The sequence below is a fragment of the Sitodiplosis mosellana genome, unplaced genomic scaffold (genome assembly GCF_009176505.1).
Source record: "Sitodiplosis mosellana isolate CC-2019 unplaced genomic scaffold, AAFC_SMos_1.0 Smas_scaffold_6226, whole genome shotgun sequence".
Taxonomy (NCBI): Eukaryota; Metazoa; Arthropoda; class Insecta; order Diptera; family Cecidomyiidae; genus Sitodiplosis; species Sitodiplosis mosellana.
In genome coordinates, this window is record NW_022601467.1 from 5,526,239 (window position 1) to 5,541,494 (window position 15,256).

The window sequence follows — 15,256 nt, forward strand, 5'->3', positions numbered from 1 at the left end:
AATCAATGCATATGTTCAAGTCCACTATCCAGAAAAATTAATTTTATTCCCAGAAATTTGAGAAAATAACGCTCACTTCAAATATTAGGTTTAATACAATTTAATCATATTTCACATAAGTCACATTAAACTTCATTTATGTAACTGAGTTCACCAGGCCGGTTATCACTTCTTCCAATAAATTGGTTGAATTTCATATTTCATCCAGCGCTAAACTAACAAATATATGATTTTGATTATTCTAACATTTATTTCATAACGAAAGAATTATTAGATTAACGCTGGCTGAAATTCAGGTAAAACTGATTTCTTTAGTTTTCGTCATTGAGCTTTTTTGAATGTTGTTTTTTCTGAAAAGCCGTTATAATTCATTCGTTAAACCAAAGCCTTTGACGAGATTTTACAAACTTAAACAGCAGAAGGAAAACAATCGAATTCGTTGATGTCAATCGTGATCAAGACTGGAAAAAAACGCGACTTGTTCATCAAACAAAATTACTTGACAATTGAGTTCTTTTTTTTATAACATGTAATTTCAATTTATTTAACATTAAACTACAATTTGAATAATTTTTATTTTGTCACATGCAACTACGGTGTTCGTTTATTGATTTTGATAAAAAGCTAAGGTGTGGCGCAGCACATCGCCATTATAGTTCTTGAGCACAGGTCGACTCTCGAGATACTCGCAATTTGTGTAAAGAAGCTTTGGCGGTACTTTGAACCAATAGTTCTTTGTGCTACTGTCACCCTGCAGATTCAATGTGTTCAGTTGATAAACGCCGAAGTAGAACTTATTGACGTGCACCTGTACGCATTGAACAGTTATTGGTTTTGGCAATTCTTGTACATCCGCCTGAAATGATGATAAAATATTTGTATTGAATTGAATATCATTATCGATCTCTATGTGGTTCGAGTTTTCTTCTATCATTTTGAGCACATTTTCCACTCACCCCGTAAACTGATTGGGCCTTTGCAGCGGCAACCGTGAATGCTTTTAGCAATACTCGGGATGCAACTTGGTCTTCGGATACTGGCTCCAACGTGATGGTTTTCACATCCAACGGTGTGTAGTGGACAAATGCCGTGTGTGGATGCTCAAAATTGGCACCTTTTTGTATAGCTGGAATTCAAGTCAATCAAAAATATTCTGTTACATATTTAAAATTGATAAAAAAAATTTTTGCAATATTTTTTCCACGTGTTTTTTTTTTCAAAAGAAATATCGGTCGACAACTTACGATAGATATTTTTATTTTGATAAATGTTCTCCTTATCGATCGAAATGTTGCTGTGCAATGGATGAATGTCTGGCAACTCGCTTTCGGCCTTTGAAACATCTGCGATGGGTTTAAGTGGTTGTTTTGAAACCAAAAAATGTTCGGCCGTTTTTTGGAATCGAATCAAATTTCCATCCGATTCAAACGGAACGATAAACGTAGCATTATCCAAAATTTTCCGTTGGGCAGTCACTGAAGCATCCGTAAGTTTCTCACAGTACTGCAGCAGTTTGTCGGTAATGTATCGGCTGAAAGGGAACAATATGATCATTATCATTATTGATTTTCATTAGAAAAACTCCGATGAAAATTACTTTTTGCGTTGGTCTGTAATGCCCCAGTCACGTGGATACACCCACATTGGTTGATCTGGTTTCTTTTTTATTGCCAATTTTTCCTGATGTGAATCGAAAAGATGTGCTTGCAATATGCTGTTTTTCACTTGAATCTCCGTTTCATCCGAAATGTCAGCATTCTTTGCTAATTTCTGAATATTTTCCGGGAGCTCATTGACTAACAAGGTTTTGGATAGGACTTGCGCTTGTTTTTCGCCATAAATCAACACATTCCCATCGCCAAACGTATGGCAGATACGAGAATTCCACCATGGATGCTTTTCATTTCGGTCATGTAGTTCGGGGGCAACGGGATCAACAAATTCCGCACTAAAATCAATTGAAATGATTTTAATTTTCCAAAAAAGAATAACACAATCAATTGGCATATACTAACGGTAGATCTGGCATTTTGGGTTCGGCAACAAACTCCTCATATGGATCGATAACAGGCAAACCAATATCTTTCAAATTGGCAACGACTCTTTCATCTTGAATGTTACGTCGCTTTTGAGTTCTCCATTTCATTTTGGTATGCCAGCCCAAATGCTGGCGAAATAGCACTTTGGTAAGACGCATCGTACAAAAAATCACACAATAAATTTCAATTCAACAATTAAAATCAAATTGGTCACCGAATTTCGTGTATTCCAATCGTGTTAAATGGAATACAATCCCCCGTTTGCAAAACAGACTAACCATAGAGAATTGTCACAAATTTGAGGTTATGTTTTGAATAGTCTGAATAGTGTGTATTATACCAAAAGTCGACAGTTTGACATTTCTCATATACACACATACTGTCACATGCTTGTGCCGATACGCAAACCTATTCCAATACGGTTCTCACAATACAACATCCCATTCAACAGCAAAAGTACAATAGCACGTCTATTGCGTGTCGTTGAAACTCAAATCATTTTTCGTACAAATATTTTTTTTTTTTTCAAATAAATAAATATTTCCTACAAATAAATTGCTGTAAATCGATGATTTTCCCACTTTATAGTTTAATATAGAGTGAATCATTTAGTTGCGAATAGCATATATAAAAATTGTGAACGCGCGTCTAGTGTGTTGTGTGTTTGCAAAAAAAAAGAAGAAGTTTGCAGTGGCCAAAATAAACGAGCAACATAGATTTGAAACAAACAAGGGCGGTCAACATGGTACGTTGTTACAGCAATAACCGACGCAAGCGATTCAATGCATTTTGCATGTAATGCAAAGACATGATGCTCTGTCGATTGCATGAAATACAAAATCCTGTAGAAATTCGTATGCCATTTTTTTTTCCGCCAAGTACAAAACATGAAGCGCTATGAAATAGAAAAAAAACGTGTTATTGGCGCTGACATTTTGTTTTGTTATATTTGTGGTTAAGTTATATGAGTCGCATGTCTAAGCGTGAGCCGGTGTAGATGTGAATAAGACTAGATTGTTTTAAATAAAATGTTTTTTTTAGATTTGCATGGAAATTGATTTTGAAATAAACATTTTAAAATGCATAATTTTACGAAGAAAAAAAATGTCGGCATTTCCATTCGTTTCTTCAAAACAAAATGATTTAACAAAATAGAAAAAAAAATAATTTTCTCATTCAATGAATTGGATTTTCTTTCAACAGTCAGGCGATGTTAATATGGAGTCAACACCCGAAACATCGAACGGTTCAGATATGAAGAAAGAGAATGGCATGAGCCCCGACGAGATGACATCACGTGATTATTATTTCGATTCCTATGCACATTTTGGCATTCACGAGGAAATGCTCAAAGATGAAGTGCGAACCTTGACATATCGTAATGCGATGTATCACAATAAACATTTGTTCAAGGGAAAGGTATGTAAACATTTTTCTCCGATCCATCCTCAATGGATTCGCTGATTTGGTGATATTTTATCACCCATTTTTCAATGTTTCTTTGCACAGACTGTCTTGGACATTGGTTGTGGCACTGGAATTTTGTCCATGTTTGCCGCTAAAGCTGGAGCTGCACAAGTTTATGCCGTTGAATGCTCCAATATCGTTGATTATGCCAGACAAATCATTGAAGCGAATAATTTTAGTGATGTCATCACTGTGGTCAAGGGAAAGGTCGAAGAGATTGAGCTACCAGTGGACAAAGTTGATATTATCATTTCGGAATGGATGGGCTATTGCTTGTTCTACGAATCAATGTTGGACACAGTATTATTCGCACGCGACAAATGGCTTCGGCCCGATGATGGCATGATGTTTCCCGATCGTTGCACATTGTATGTGACCGCCATCGAAGACCGACAGTACAAAGATGAAAAGATCAATTGGTGGGATGATGTGTACGGTTTTAATATGTCATCGATACGGAAGGTTGCCATCACCGAGCCATTGGTCGATGTGGTCGATCCAAAACAAGTTGTGTCCAGTCCATACCTTGTTAAAGAGGTTGATTTGTATACGATACAGAAGGCCGATTTGGATTTCACAACTCCATTCGAATTGGTCATGAAACGCAACGATTTTGTACAAGCATTGGTCACATTTTTCAATGTCGAATTCACCCGTTGTCACAAGCGAATGGGCTTCAGGTAAATTAACAAAAAAAAAATAAATAAATTCGACGACAGTCACATTTAATTTGATTTTTTCTTTCCGTCCTTCTACAGCACATCACCCGATTCACCGTATACACATTGGAAACAGACGGTGTTTTACTTAGACGATTATTTGACAGTAAAGAAGAATGAAACTTGCTATGGTATATTCAAACTGAAGCCGAATGATCGAAACAATCGAGATTTAGATTTTTCAATCGAAATTAATTTCAAAGGTGAATTGTCATCGGTCAAAGAAGAAAACCATTATCGAATGCGTTAAGCGATTCAAACCGATTTTTAAATGAAAAAAAAAGAAAAGAACAAAATCTATTGTGTTGGCATATAAGTAAACAGTTTTAAATTCTTGGGAGTACATAGTAGATGTCGATTACCCTAGCTTCCACACAAACACGCAGACACATACACACACTAGGAAAACATTTTTTTTTAACTAAACATTTTATTTCCATTGAAAAATTATTCCCTATGACAAACTTTCATAAACAAATAAAAACAACAACAACAACAACAGTAACAGTAACAATCACAAAATTGAAATTTTGAAACTCTCATCCATAGACTATAAAAAAAAACGAATAAAAATGTGAAATAAAACATTGATTTGTCTGGAATTTATTTATTATCATTTTTTGTATTTTATTGGAAACGAAATTTGGTTTATGCATCAGCGGATGCGTTCACATTTGGAAACAACAGTATATACGTGAGTTGAAGATTACATTGTTTGTTTGTTATTTTCGATAAAATGAACAGAAAAAAAAAGTATTTAAAAAATTCTTAAAGAGTGCGTTGTTCCGATAATGCATTGCCTGACGTGGGAACGCTGGCATCTTCGCTGATCATGCTCCATTGTCCTTCGTTGTTTTCGCGCCATAGTGAGATTTTGTTGTCGCCACCGGACACGGCCAAAATATTACCAGTTAATGACCAGCTCACGTTCCATAGCACATCATCGAATGTATGTAAAATGGTTGAACTCCAATTGACCAAATCGTCACTCGACCAAATAATGACCCGTCGATCTTGTGAACAGCTAGCAATCTGTGATTTAGGCAAACCAACGCTTGGTGCCCATGCAACATCACGCACCCAATCACTGTGCGCTTCCAGGCGATTTTCTTCCACCCAACGATCACCGTCTTCCTTCCAAATCTTCACCAAATTATCGCAACCACCAGATACCAATCGTTTGACACCGTACGATGCCTTTGTACCCACACCACGTTGATCGAATGCTGGCTCTGGCACAGTTGATGGACAAAAGTTGACAGCATTGCAGCCGATAGTGTGCGCATTTGAGATTTTCTTATAGTCCCATTGACCCGATTCCGTGTTACATGTCAAAATGGAAATTGAACCATCCGAACTGCCACATGCCAAAATCAAACCGAATTCGGGCGGTGCAAATGCAACCGAATTGACCGATGATTCGCTCATACTGTATTCGTACCATTTAATCCAATCGTTTTGTTCACGCCAAATGATGACTTTTCGATCGTATGAACATGTTGCCAAAATGTTACCGAAACGTGGATGCGCCCAACAGCATTGCCATACCGGTCCACCGTGTCCTTTTAGATCGGCCGCCAATGTTTGTGCACCGTTTTTGATGTCGAAAATTTTCACCGAATTATCGGAGGAACATGTCGCCAAACGTAATCCATAATAATCAACTTCGGCACAATGGATCATGTCTTCATGACCGGTATCAATGGTATTCAATATGCTGACCATTTTTTTTAGCTTGTTTACGTGGATAATAACGTTGGAAATAGGAAATATTTATATTTTTTGAGTTTATTTTTTTTGGTTACTAAATACTGACTTATTTAATTAGAATGATTGGAAATCTGTCGTTCGCACAACGTAATGGAATAATATTGTTGTTATGGGATGTGACATACGTGGAAATTACTGCAGTTTGGCAATCACACTCTCATTTTTTTTAGGGTTGACCGATGCAAACGTACGTCTGTTGACATTTCAACAGACACATAAATTCAACACACAATACAAAGCAACGACAGATAGGTTAAGAAACAAAAACTAATTCGTATTAACTTTAGCTTTTGTTTCACAACATTACGTTCCAATTGAGTTAAAAGGAAAAACAACAATTGTAAAATTATTTATACGAAATGTCATTCGATGTAAGAACTGAAAAGAGACATTCGCATTTTTCAAAATACCGCATAAAAATAATTAATGCATCATTATTTCTTTGATAGCCTTTGTGGCTGCACAATACAGCGGCAATTTTAGATGATCCAAAGGAGACATTGCAGGAATATATTGTCAATCAAAAATTGCCCATCCATGATCCAAAGCCATTTATTCTGCCACGTGAATCAAATCCAACGAGTCTCTATCATGCACCACTTGGAACAGCGAGCACTACGCTAGTTGCTGATCGTGATCCCGTCACCGGTCGTATTTTGGAATTTGTTGAAGTTGAACTTGAAGATGCGGAATGTACGGCGAAAAATTCGATGTCAATGCGTCGAGCGCCAGTTCGACCAGAACAAGCAACGCGTGGCTCAGCAACGAATTTCCCTTTTTGGCCAGGTGGTTTTGATGAGCCGGCTAAACAAATCGAATCGCTCAAGCTCGATCAATCCGATTTTGTGAAAAATCTTTTAAAAGTTGCACCAGGTTTCAGCGAAGGATTGGAATTCAACACAACAACCGATGGTGGTGTTAATACAAACGCTGTGGAAACCAATGAAAGTGTTGATTTGCTGTCGATCGTCGAAGATGAGCACAGTGTATTGGGCATGTGGTCTGACAACGAAACGGTATCAAAGAAATCAGCGCCGAGTCAATTCGAGTATAACGAAGAATTAGATGAAATTATACTGAAAACCCCAGCAGCAGCACCGGTGTTGGACATTTCGAAAACACGTAAGCCCAAAGTGCAAAGCATGGAATACGCCGAATGGGTGGATATTACCCAGCCGGTAAAAGATTTCGAGCAGCAAGTGCCAGAGCTGGCGCACACATATCCATTTGAATTGGATACATTTCAAAAGCAAGCCATCATCAAGCTGGAGAATCACAATCACATTTTCGTATCGGCCCACACATCTGCTGGAAAGACGGTTGTGGCCGAGTATGCCATTGCCTTGTCACAGAAACACATGACCCGAACCATTTATACCTCACCAATAAAAGCATTGTCCAATCAAAAGTATCGCGATTTTAAGAAGACATTCGACGATGTCGGCATCATTACGGGAGACATTCAGATCAATCCATCTTCGGCATGTTTGATTATGACAACCGAGATTTTGCGATCAATGTTGTACTGTGGCAGCGAAGTGACCAGAGATTTGGAGTATGTTATATTCGATGAAGTGCATTATATTACAGACATCGAACGTGGTCATGTGTGGGAAGAGGTGTTGATTTTATTGCCAGAACATGTGAACATTATAATGTTGAGTGCCACCGTGCCGAATGCTTTAAAATTCTCCAATTGGGTGGGCATGACGAAACGGAAAAAGGTGTACGTGATCAGTACATCAAAGCGACCCGTTCCATTGAAACATTATCTGTACACCGGTCACAATACTGAAACGAGAAAAGAGTTGTTCTTGATAGTCGACGATGATGGTCGTTTTCTCACCAAGGGCTACAATGATGCGAAAACGGCAAAACAAACGCAACAGCAGAAGCAGAAAAATAAGGCGAGTTCACGAGGTGGCGGGTACTCAAATTCAAAGGGATCTACTCCGAACCAACAGCAAAAATCCGATAATAGATCAGGCTCACGAGGTGGCCAAAGTGGTGGCGGCGGAGGCGGTGGAAAAAGTCACGGCCCAAATTTCCTACATCCAAAACACGAAGCCCAAATATGGTTAACATTAATCGATTTACTCAAGCAAAATGATGAACTGCCAATAATTGCCTTTTCTTTGTCGCGTGCCAAATGTGATCAATACGTTAAATCGTTGGAGTCGTTGAGTTTGACGACGGGCTCCGAAGCTGGCGCCATTCGAACATTCTTCAATAAATGTTTGTCAAAATTAAAAGAAGAAGATCGGTTCATTCCCCAAGTGTTGATGCTGCAAGACTCGTTGGCACGAGGCATCGGTGTTCATCATAGCGGCATTTTGCCGATTTTAAAAGAAGTCGTTGAATTGCTCTTTCAACGTGGTCATGTAAAACTGTTGTTTGCCACGGAAACATTTGCCATGGGCGTGAATATGCCGGCCCGAACGGTGGTTTTTGACTCGTACAAAAAGCACGATGGCAAAGAATTGCGTCCAATTCTGCCGGCCGAATACACACAGATGGCAGGACGAGCAGGTCGTCGTGGTTTGGATAAGCACGGAAGAGTTATTCTGCTCTGTAAAACCGATGTGCCCAACGATATACTGTTAAAAACCATGATTACTGGACAACCGAAAAACTTGGAATCAAAATTCCGCTTGACGTATGCCATGATTTTGAATTTGTTCCGCGTCGAAAGTGTTTCAGTCGAAGATATGATGTCGCACAGTTTCAAGGAATTTGAAACGCAGTCCACAAAACCAGATACAATGGCACAGTTGGAGAAATTCGAGCAGGAAATGTCGAAAATCCCGGAGCTTGGCTCACACATGGAACCGTTGTGCAAGTTCTTTGACTGTGCCTACGAATATATCGTTACGTATCAACGATTCATGATGCGATTGGCGGCATCCAAAGCACTTAATATGAAGCCAGGCCGACTGATTTACATATCGCACAATAAGTATCACAATCGCTTTGCCTTATTTTTGTCGGCATTGTCACCACTTACCAAACCCCTTTACAACGTTCTCATTCTGGATAACGATGCAACGAATGATGATATCGATAATGCCGTCGAAACTATTAGTCGAGTGGTAAGTTATTTTTGTTTGTTTGTTTATACTTTATTGGGTGAATATGAATATGAATTGTCAATACGTAGTCATGGCAGCACGAAATGTGTTTATTGGCACTCGATTTAGTTTCGAGTAAAAACGATTTCAAACTTTGACGCGATGGACGACACTGAAAATTCAAATAAACCAAGTGAATTTGTTTTGGTCAAATATAACATTCCGGTTTTAGTGAGTTCGTACACGGAAAAGAGTATCGGTGTATCAGCTCTGTCAGTGTCATCTGCACCAAATATTGACGGTGCATCGGTGTCGTCAGCCAAAGATCGATCGGCACGACCATGTTCAGCAAATACATTAGCCGAAAATCGTCGCGAAACGGAGGAAATTCTAAATTCAATTCTTCCGCCACGGACGTGGAAAGAGGAGGATGGTCAACTGTGGATGCAAACGGTTTCAAGTGTGCCGGCAACACGACAGGATGTGGTTAATTTGCAAGAAACACTCGATTCACTGTTGCAACAAAGTCAAGCACGTGAAACAGGCATTTGTCCCATACGACGCGAACTGTACACACAATGTTTCGATGAATTGATACGACAAGTGACAATTAACTGCACCGAACGAGGTCTGCTGTTGTTGAGAGTTCGTGACGAAATGGTTATGTCGATGGATGCTTACGAAGCACTCTATTGCAGTTCGATTGCGTTCGGTTTGAGGAAGGCGTTGCAAAGTCAAGAGGGGAAAGAAAAATTGGTCGAATATGTGGCACAACTCGAAAAGGATAAAGAAAATATGGAAAATATAATATCCGATATGAAATTGCGGGGCGAACAAAATGAACGACGAAATGTTGAACTTAGAGCGGCCGAAGAGAAAAAACATGCCGAAGAAATTGCCTTTCTGAAGAAGACAAATGCACAGCTCAAAGCCCAATTAGAAGGAATCATTGCGCCAAAGAAATAGACAATACATATTCTTGGCCCAACGAAATATTTTTTTTCCGATTTTTTTCTGTGTGAATAATTGTTTTGTTTTGTTTTGTTTGTACAGTCATTATTAGATGATAAAAAGCAGAAGGAAAAGACGAACAAATCGAATCCATTGGATCGCGGTGAATTGTGGCATCGAATGGTTGCACTGACAAAACCGTGCTATTACAAAATCAACACCGCTCCAGGCCACAAAGTGTTGACCATTGCACCGAGTGATATTATCGATGTGACAACCACAACGGTGAAAATCGACCCTGATGCCATTGTTAACAATTGGCAACAACGACAGAAGCCAAGATTCCGCGACGCACCGATCGGACCATCAACGGAAAGGGCAATCAGTGAACTGGTGAACTTCCACAAAACACTACAGGCTAAATCGGATAAGGTCAAAGTCAATTATATTAACTTCAAACAAGAGTATAAAATGGTTCAGGATGTGGATTTGATTGCACATCATCGTAAAAATGTGGATGAGTTTTTGTCATACACGCGCATTGCAAACTTTGAACAAGAATTTGCACCGGTCTTTGATCGCAAGCAATTGGAGGCCAAACGGGCCGAACTTCAATTCAAAATGTCCAATCAAAGTTTAATTCTTTATCCCGAGTATCAATACAAATTGGAAGTATTAAAACGATTGAATTACATTGATGATCAACATGCAGTGACGCTGAAAGGTCGTGTTGCTTGTGAAATGGGTTCCAATGAGCTAATGATCACCGAACTGGTGCTGTGCAACACATTCAACGATTTGGATCCAGCCGAAATATCCGCACTACTTTCTAGCTTAGTGTTTCAGGGTAAAACACAAATGGAACTCAATCTCACAGACAATCTCAAAGCGGTAGGACTCTTTAATCACGTTTCCATTTGAGGAGTTCGTTTTTTTTCTTCTTCTTCTTCATTGTAATTAATGTAAAAATTCTAATGCGATTTAAATATTTCAGTGTGTTGATACCATCAAGTGTGTGGATCGTGAGTTGCGTGAGGTCGAAGATGATGTCATGAAGAATGTTGACAAGGAAATTCGAGAATCAGCACAAATGTTGGATGGCGAACGTTTGAACTTTGGCTTGGTTCAAGTGGTTTACGAATGGGCAAGAAATAAGGTTGGTTTCGATTTTTCTCCCATTTCTATTTAAATTTCATTGAAAAATTCGTTTTTTAACCCACATTTTTTTCGCGTTCATTTGCAGCCATTCGCAGAGATAATGAAACTGACAGACATTCAAGAGGGGGTCATTGTCCGATGCATTCAGCAATTGAATGAAACTTTATCGGATGTCAAAGATGCTGCTCGAATCATCGGCAATCCGGCACTGCACCAAAAAATGGAAGAAGCATCTAATGCAATCAAGCGTGATATTGTGTTTGCTGCAAGTCTTTATTTCCAAGAATAGGCAAAGACAATCCAATTGGATATTTTTAATTTTTCCATATTGTTCACACTTTTTTTTTACAATAAAACCAAATGAAAATGATGTTTTGTTTGAAAATAACTCGATTGGGCTGTCCATTTCTGTAGTTATTTTGGCAATGCCAACAACTGTGCACTGGTCAAATGTTGCCGTGGTCTGCAGTTCGTAAGTGAATTCTCTAGATCATTGCAGGATTCACTTAAAATTGGCTCCCATTTGGACTTTGGAATGTTGACTTTATCCTCTTTACGCGCCGCCGATTTGTTTATACTCATTTCTGGACCAAGCATTATTGACACCTCATTGAATATATTGATTAAGGCTGATGCCTCGTTTATTAATTTTGTCACAGCCAACTGGCGATCGTTCCATGTTACGGTTTTCTTCTTTGTTCCGGATTTTGGCGGTCGATTTTGGAGCGGAGACAAAGTCATCGATGCCAATCTATTGGAAGAATAACATTGTTTTTGTGCATTTGTTTCAATATTCATTGTAAATGAATTCTCACCGTTGCCCAATCACAATTTCATTGAAATTATTCCATGGCGTGCTGCCGTCCGATATTGTTCTTCTTGGCAAATCCGGCAAATCGGTCTCATTGTCGGAGAAATCGAAATCATCCCAACATCCAAACGTTGAATTTTTTATCGAATTTTCGCGCTGTCACAAGAGAATATTTTAGACAAAATTTTTAAAAAAAATTAAAAATGTAAAACAATCAATTCAAGTATGTACCATTTTCATGGCGATTTTATCAATTTTGATTTGTTGCGATGAACTGTTAGGCGCTGACGATGAAATACTTTGGGAGTTTTCATCTTGTTGTCCATCTCCCGGAGTTATTTGCTCATAAGAAGAGCTTCCTGATTGTTGTTTGGACGGAGTACACTCATCTTTTGCCTGACGATCGTTCAGATACTTTTCCGTTATTTTCAAATCAATCGCCTTCAATGCATTCTGTTGGGTTTGCAACAGTAGTTCATTCTCCAGCATTTGCCTTTCAAACGGAGTGGTTTGGTAGCCCAATGGTGCTTTTGATTTAGATGCCAACGATGCAAAAGATAAATACGTTCTCGGAAGTGGAGTTTGGGTTGCAATTGTATTGGATGCCGTTTTTTCCGTCATCTGGCCAACTGTCTGCGTGATTATCACTATCATCAAAAGATTTCGAAAAATGGGGGATTTAAAAGGAAGTATTAGTGCATTAAAATTATTATTTTTCCATTAAAATTCAATTGTTTGCACACTTACAACCACCAGGTCGGTCCTTTCGAATCGTAATGGTTCCATCTGTATGCTCTGCTTTGTCAACCATGCGAATCAAATCTTTCTGTACACCAATGGCCTTTTCTCGCAACAAAGTGGCGTATGCATCAGTTTGAGTGGCGACGTGATTGATTTTTTGCGCCAACAGCGCCCGCCGAGTGGCATCCAGAATTTTTGCTTTTAATAAAGCATTTTTGTTGACCTTTTGTGGTGGTGCGATGAGAACCGCTCGCCATGGAGGCCGTTCAACATCGGCTTTGGACGACTTTCGACTTGATTTCACAACTGGCCTACATTCAGCGTAAAATAAACAGAAAAAGAAACGGAATTCACTTACAAATTAATAATTAAATTAATCAAAAATTGATTCATGTTGAGATCCGAGTATTTGCTTCGATTGCGCATAAAAAAGTTTTGATTTTCGCGCTTCCCCCGGTCGTACCATGAGTACCGTATAAAATATACGCAATGCTTCGTACTAGATAATTCAATAGCGATAACAGCAGTAGTTCCGTAGTTCCAATAGAGCACATGTATACATGGTGTATTTTATGTGAACATCTGCGCCATTCCCCTAACTGTAAAACGTGTGTGTGCATTGTTTACGGTATTTTTTTTTCTGTTCTTTGTTGCTTCCTCTATCGCCAGTTTGACGACTGCTACCCCTATCAGGTTCATTCACACATAAGCCAATTGATATACGCATACGGCTGTGCTGCTGCCTTTGATTGTGTATGAAAATGGCCCGTGTGTACGGTGAGTGTGTATTGCATCTGATGTTCATCAATGTATTTGGTTCAGTACGAGCATAAGCCATGCAAGAACCCGAATGTATCGCAGAATAAGGGTGAATTTCGTGTGTATGATGATGCGGCGCAGTGTGTAATGATTGTAATAACGAATGATTTACTTGAATCTCAAACATGGCTGCCACATCAAATCTAATGATTGTCGCGAAAAAAACAACATTGTGAACAGCAACGCGTTTGTACACACACACGTAGTGCCTACCGGAAATTTTCGGGCTCTTTTACATAGAATTTTTTTTTTGTTCTTTTTCTCATTTGGATAACAGAACATTTCGGAATAATTTGCGTGTTAGAAAAGAAAAACGGGTGAAGAGAAAAATAGAAGGAAAAAAAAATTAGAAAGAAACAAAAGTGAAATTGAAGTGAAATTGAGTCTGGTGAAATAAAGTAATTTCATGCGTTTAAAATGTAATTGAATTCGTTATTTTCATGGCACATTTTTTGCGTACATATACACTCTGTTGTGAATAACCATTTCCACTTTCAACACAAGATACGAGTTGAATTTTCGGTGTGTGTATTTTTCGGATCCCCATTTTGTTGTTAACACAGAAAATATTCGAGAGAAAATCGCATTATTCGTCGTCAATCAAAAATGCTTACGTGTTTTCGGGCATATTATGGTATTTAAATGTGTGATATCATAAACGAGACCCGTACGACTAGTTAACAGAGAAAAAAAAAAAATTCGAGAATGAGAAACGAGCGAAATTAATACCAACGAATTTTTTTTACGGAAAATGAGGAGGAAAATATATCGAAAATTCAAACTCTAAATTACACTGTCAATCGCACAAGTGCTTTTACGTCTACAATCACAAGTGAAAACATACATCAAATGCACGGTCGCAGAGAAGAAAATTCAGAACGAAGAAAAGAAAAAAAAATAAGAATAACAAACAAATCGAATCATAAAGAGTGATATATCTTTTGCTTGAAAGCCAACGAAATTTCATTTCTATTTATAATCATTTATTGATTTTATTCTAGACTACACTTCACGCATTCTTTGTGTGTCTTTTTCTCATTGTCGCTCCCGCTATTGCTCACTCTTTCCATCACTCTTCTAAACACATAATTTGTTTCTTTCTCTCCTCCACACCCTCTCAGCGGTTCTTACTTTTTTTTCTTTTAATTTATGTTGTATATTTTCGGCCTCGTTACTCAACAAACACAACAATTATTTTCAACACACGCTTTACCAATTGTGGTGGTTTCATAGCAGTGTTTTTTCTACTTGTTTTTTTTTCTTCTTCTTTTTTTTCACATTTTGTTTTCTATTCTCAAATTAGTTTGAATTTGAGCAAGGTAAAAGAGAAAATTAAGCGGAGCAAAGGTCAAGAATTGATCCAATTTTCGAAGCGGCGGGTATGGAACATTTACCCAACAATCGACTAATATGCAACAGCCACACAAATACAGTATAAACGAGAATAGCGCATCGAGCGCCACCAACAAAATACCATCATCGTTCAAGAAAGGATCAGTGAAAATAAATGGTCAGGTTTCAATTGAGCCAAATAGACAAGATGTGCCAACGGTTCCGCCAAAACCAGCACGTCAGGCCATTGGATTGAAACGTGAAATGGGTGCAGATACACTGATCGCCACCGGAAATGGCCAAATGAAGGCAAACCATTCGTCATCATCGGCGGCGGTTGCGCCAGTGGCCAGCACAACAGAAACAGATGAAATCGAATTT

General features: G+C 38.5%; 7 protein-coding genes across 12 annotated transcripts in view; 4 read left to right on the top strand and 3 right to left on the bottom strand.

The window, feature by feature from the left end:
• Positions 1 to 514: 514 nt before the first annotated feature.
• Positions 515 to 2,356, bottom strand: LOC129578314 (39S ribosomal protein L37, mitochondrial). Its single transcript, XM_055466656.1, has 5 exons — positions 2,016 to 2,356; positions 1,598 to 1,948; positions 1,245 to 1,531; positions 957 to 1,126; positions 515 to 856 (listed from the first exon to the last, which is right to left on the bottom strand). Exons 1-5 carry the CDS (start codon positions 2,195 to 2,197, stop codon positions 605 to 607), a joined length of 1,242 nt encoding a protein of 413 aa, XP_055322631.1. The 5' UTR covers positions 2,198 to 2,356; the 3' UTR covers positions 515 to 604.
• Positions 2,357 to 2,420: 64 nt separating this feature from the next.
• On the top strand, positions 2,421 to 4,810 carry LOC129578316 (protein arginine N-methyltransferase 8). Of its 3 annotated transcripts, none has more exons than XM_055466663.1 (4): positions 2,421 to 2,784; positions 3,243 to 3,458; positions 3,549 to 4,186; positions 4,265 to 4,810. In XM_055466663.1, exons 1-4 carry the CDS (start codon positions 2,782 to 2,784, stop codon positions 4,473 to 4,475), a joined length of 1,068 nt encoding a protein of 355 aa, XP_055322638.1. In that variant the 5' UTR covers positions 2,421 to 2,781; the 3' UTR covers positions 4,476 to 4,810. The 3 variants fall into 3 exon arrangements, with proteins under 3 accessions (XP_055322638.1, XP_055322639.1, XP_055322637.1); XM_055466664.1 differs by lacking the exon at positions 2,421 to 2,784 and adding an exon at positions 2,893 to 3,038; XM_055466662.1 differs by lacking the exon at positions 2,421 to 2,784 and adding an exon at positions 3,021 to 3,145.
• A 6-nt stretch (positions 4,811 to 4,816) lies between these two features.
• On the bottom strand, positions 4,817 to 6,121 carry LOC129578317 (protein SEC13 homolog). The gene is made up of 2 exons (XM_055466665.1): positions 6,042 to 6,121; positions 4,817 to 5,959 (listed from the first exon to the last, which is right to left on the bottom strand). The coding sequence occupies exon 2, from the start codon at positions 5,948 to 5,950 to the stop codon at positions 4,994 to 4,996; it is 957 nt and encodes a 318-aa protein (XP_055322640.1). The 5' UTR covers positions 5,951 to 5,959; positions 6,042 to 6,121; the 3' UTR covers positions 4,817 to 4,993.
• Positions 6,122 to 6,154: 33 nt separating this feature from the next.
• Positions 6,155 to 11,560, top strand: LOC129578310 (SKI2 subunit of superkiller complex protein). The gene is made up of 5 exons (XM_055466652.1): positions 6,155 to 6,366; positions 6,445 to 9,084; positions 10,117 to 10,905; positions 11,009 to 11,170; positions 11,258 to 11,560. Exons 1-5 carry the CDS (start codon positions 6,355 to 6,357, stop codon positions 11,459 to 11,461), a joined length of 3,807 nt encoding a protein of 1,268 aa, XP_055322627.1. The 5' UTR covers positions 6,155 to 6,354; the 3' UTR covers positions 11,462 to 11,560.
• Positions 9,097 to 10,136, top strand: LOC129578319 (putative inner dynein arm light chain, axonemal). Its single transcript, XM_055466667.1, has one exon. The coding sequence runs from the start codon at positions 9,226 to 9,228 to the stop codon at positions 10,027 to 10,029; it is 804 nt and encodes a 267-aa protein (XP_055322642.1). The 5' UTR covers positions 9,097 to 9,225; the 3' UTR covers positions 10,030 to 10,136.
• A 26-nt stretch (positions 11,561 to 11,586) lies between the features above and the next one.
• Positions 11,587 to 15,256, bottom strand: part of LOC129578312 (uncharacterized) — a 9,147-nt gene continuing 5,477 nt past the window's right edge. Inside the window, exons 2-5 of the mRNA XM_055466655.1 lie at positions 12,731 to 13,035; positions 12,215 to 12,630; positions 11,988 to 12,139; positions 11,587 to 11,923 (exon numbers count right to left, since the gene is read on the bottom strand). Of these exons, the coding sequence (XP_055322630.1) occupies positions 11,587 to 11,923; positions 11,988 to 12,139; positions 12,215 to 12,630; positions 12,731 to 13,035 (1,210 nt within the window). The remainder of the gene's footprint in view (positions 11,924 to 11,987; positions 12,140 to 12,214; positions 12,631 to 12,730; positions 13,036 to 15,256) is intronic.
• Positions 13,415 to 15,256, top strand: part of LOC129578315 (uncharacterized) — a 4,460-nt gene continuing 2,618 nt past the window's right edge. The window contains exons 1-2 of one of the 4 annotated variants that reach the window (XM_055466658.1): positions 13,415 to 14,065; positions 14,847 to 15,256. The exon at positions 14,847 to 15,256 is cut by the window's right edge and continues 131 nt beyond it. In XM_055466658.1, coding sequence (XP_055322633.1) covers positions 14,954 to 15,256 — 303 coding nt within the window. In that variant the 5' untranslated portion in view covers positions 13,415 to 14,065; positions 14,847 to 14,953. The remainder of the gene's footprint in view (positions 14,066 to 14,846) is intronic. The other 3 variants (XM_055466657.1, XM_055466660.1, XM_055466661.1) reach the window with 3 other exon arrangements.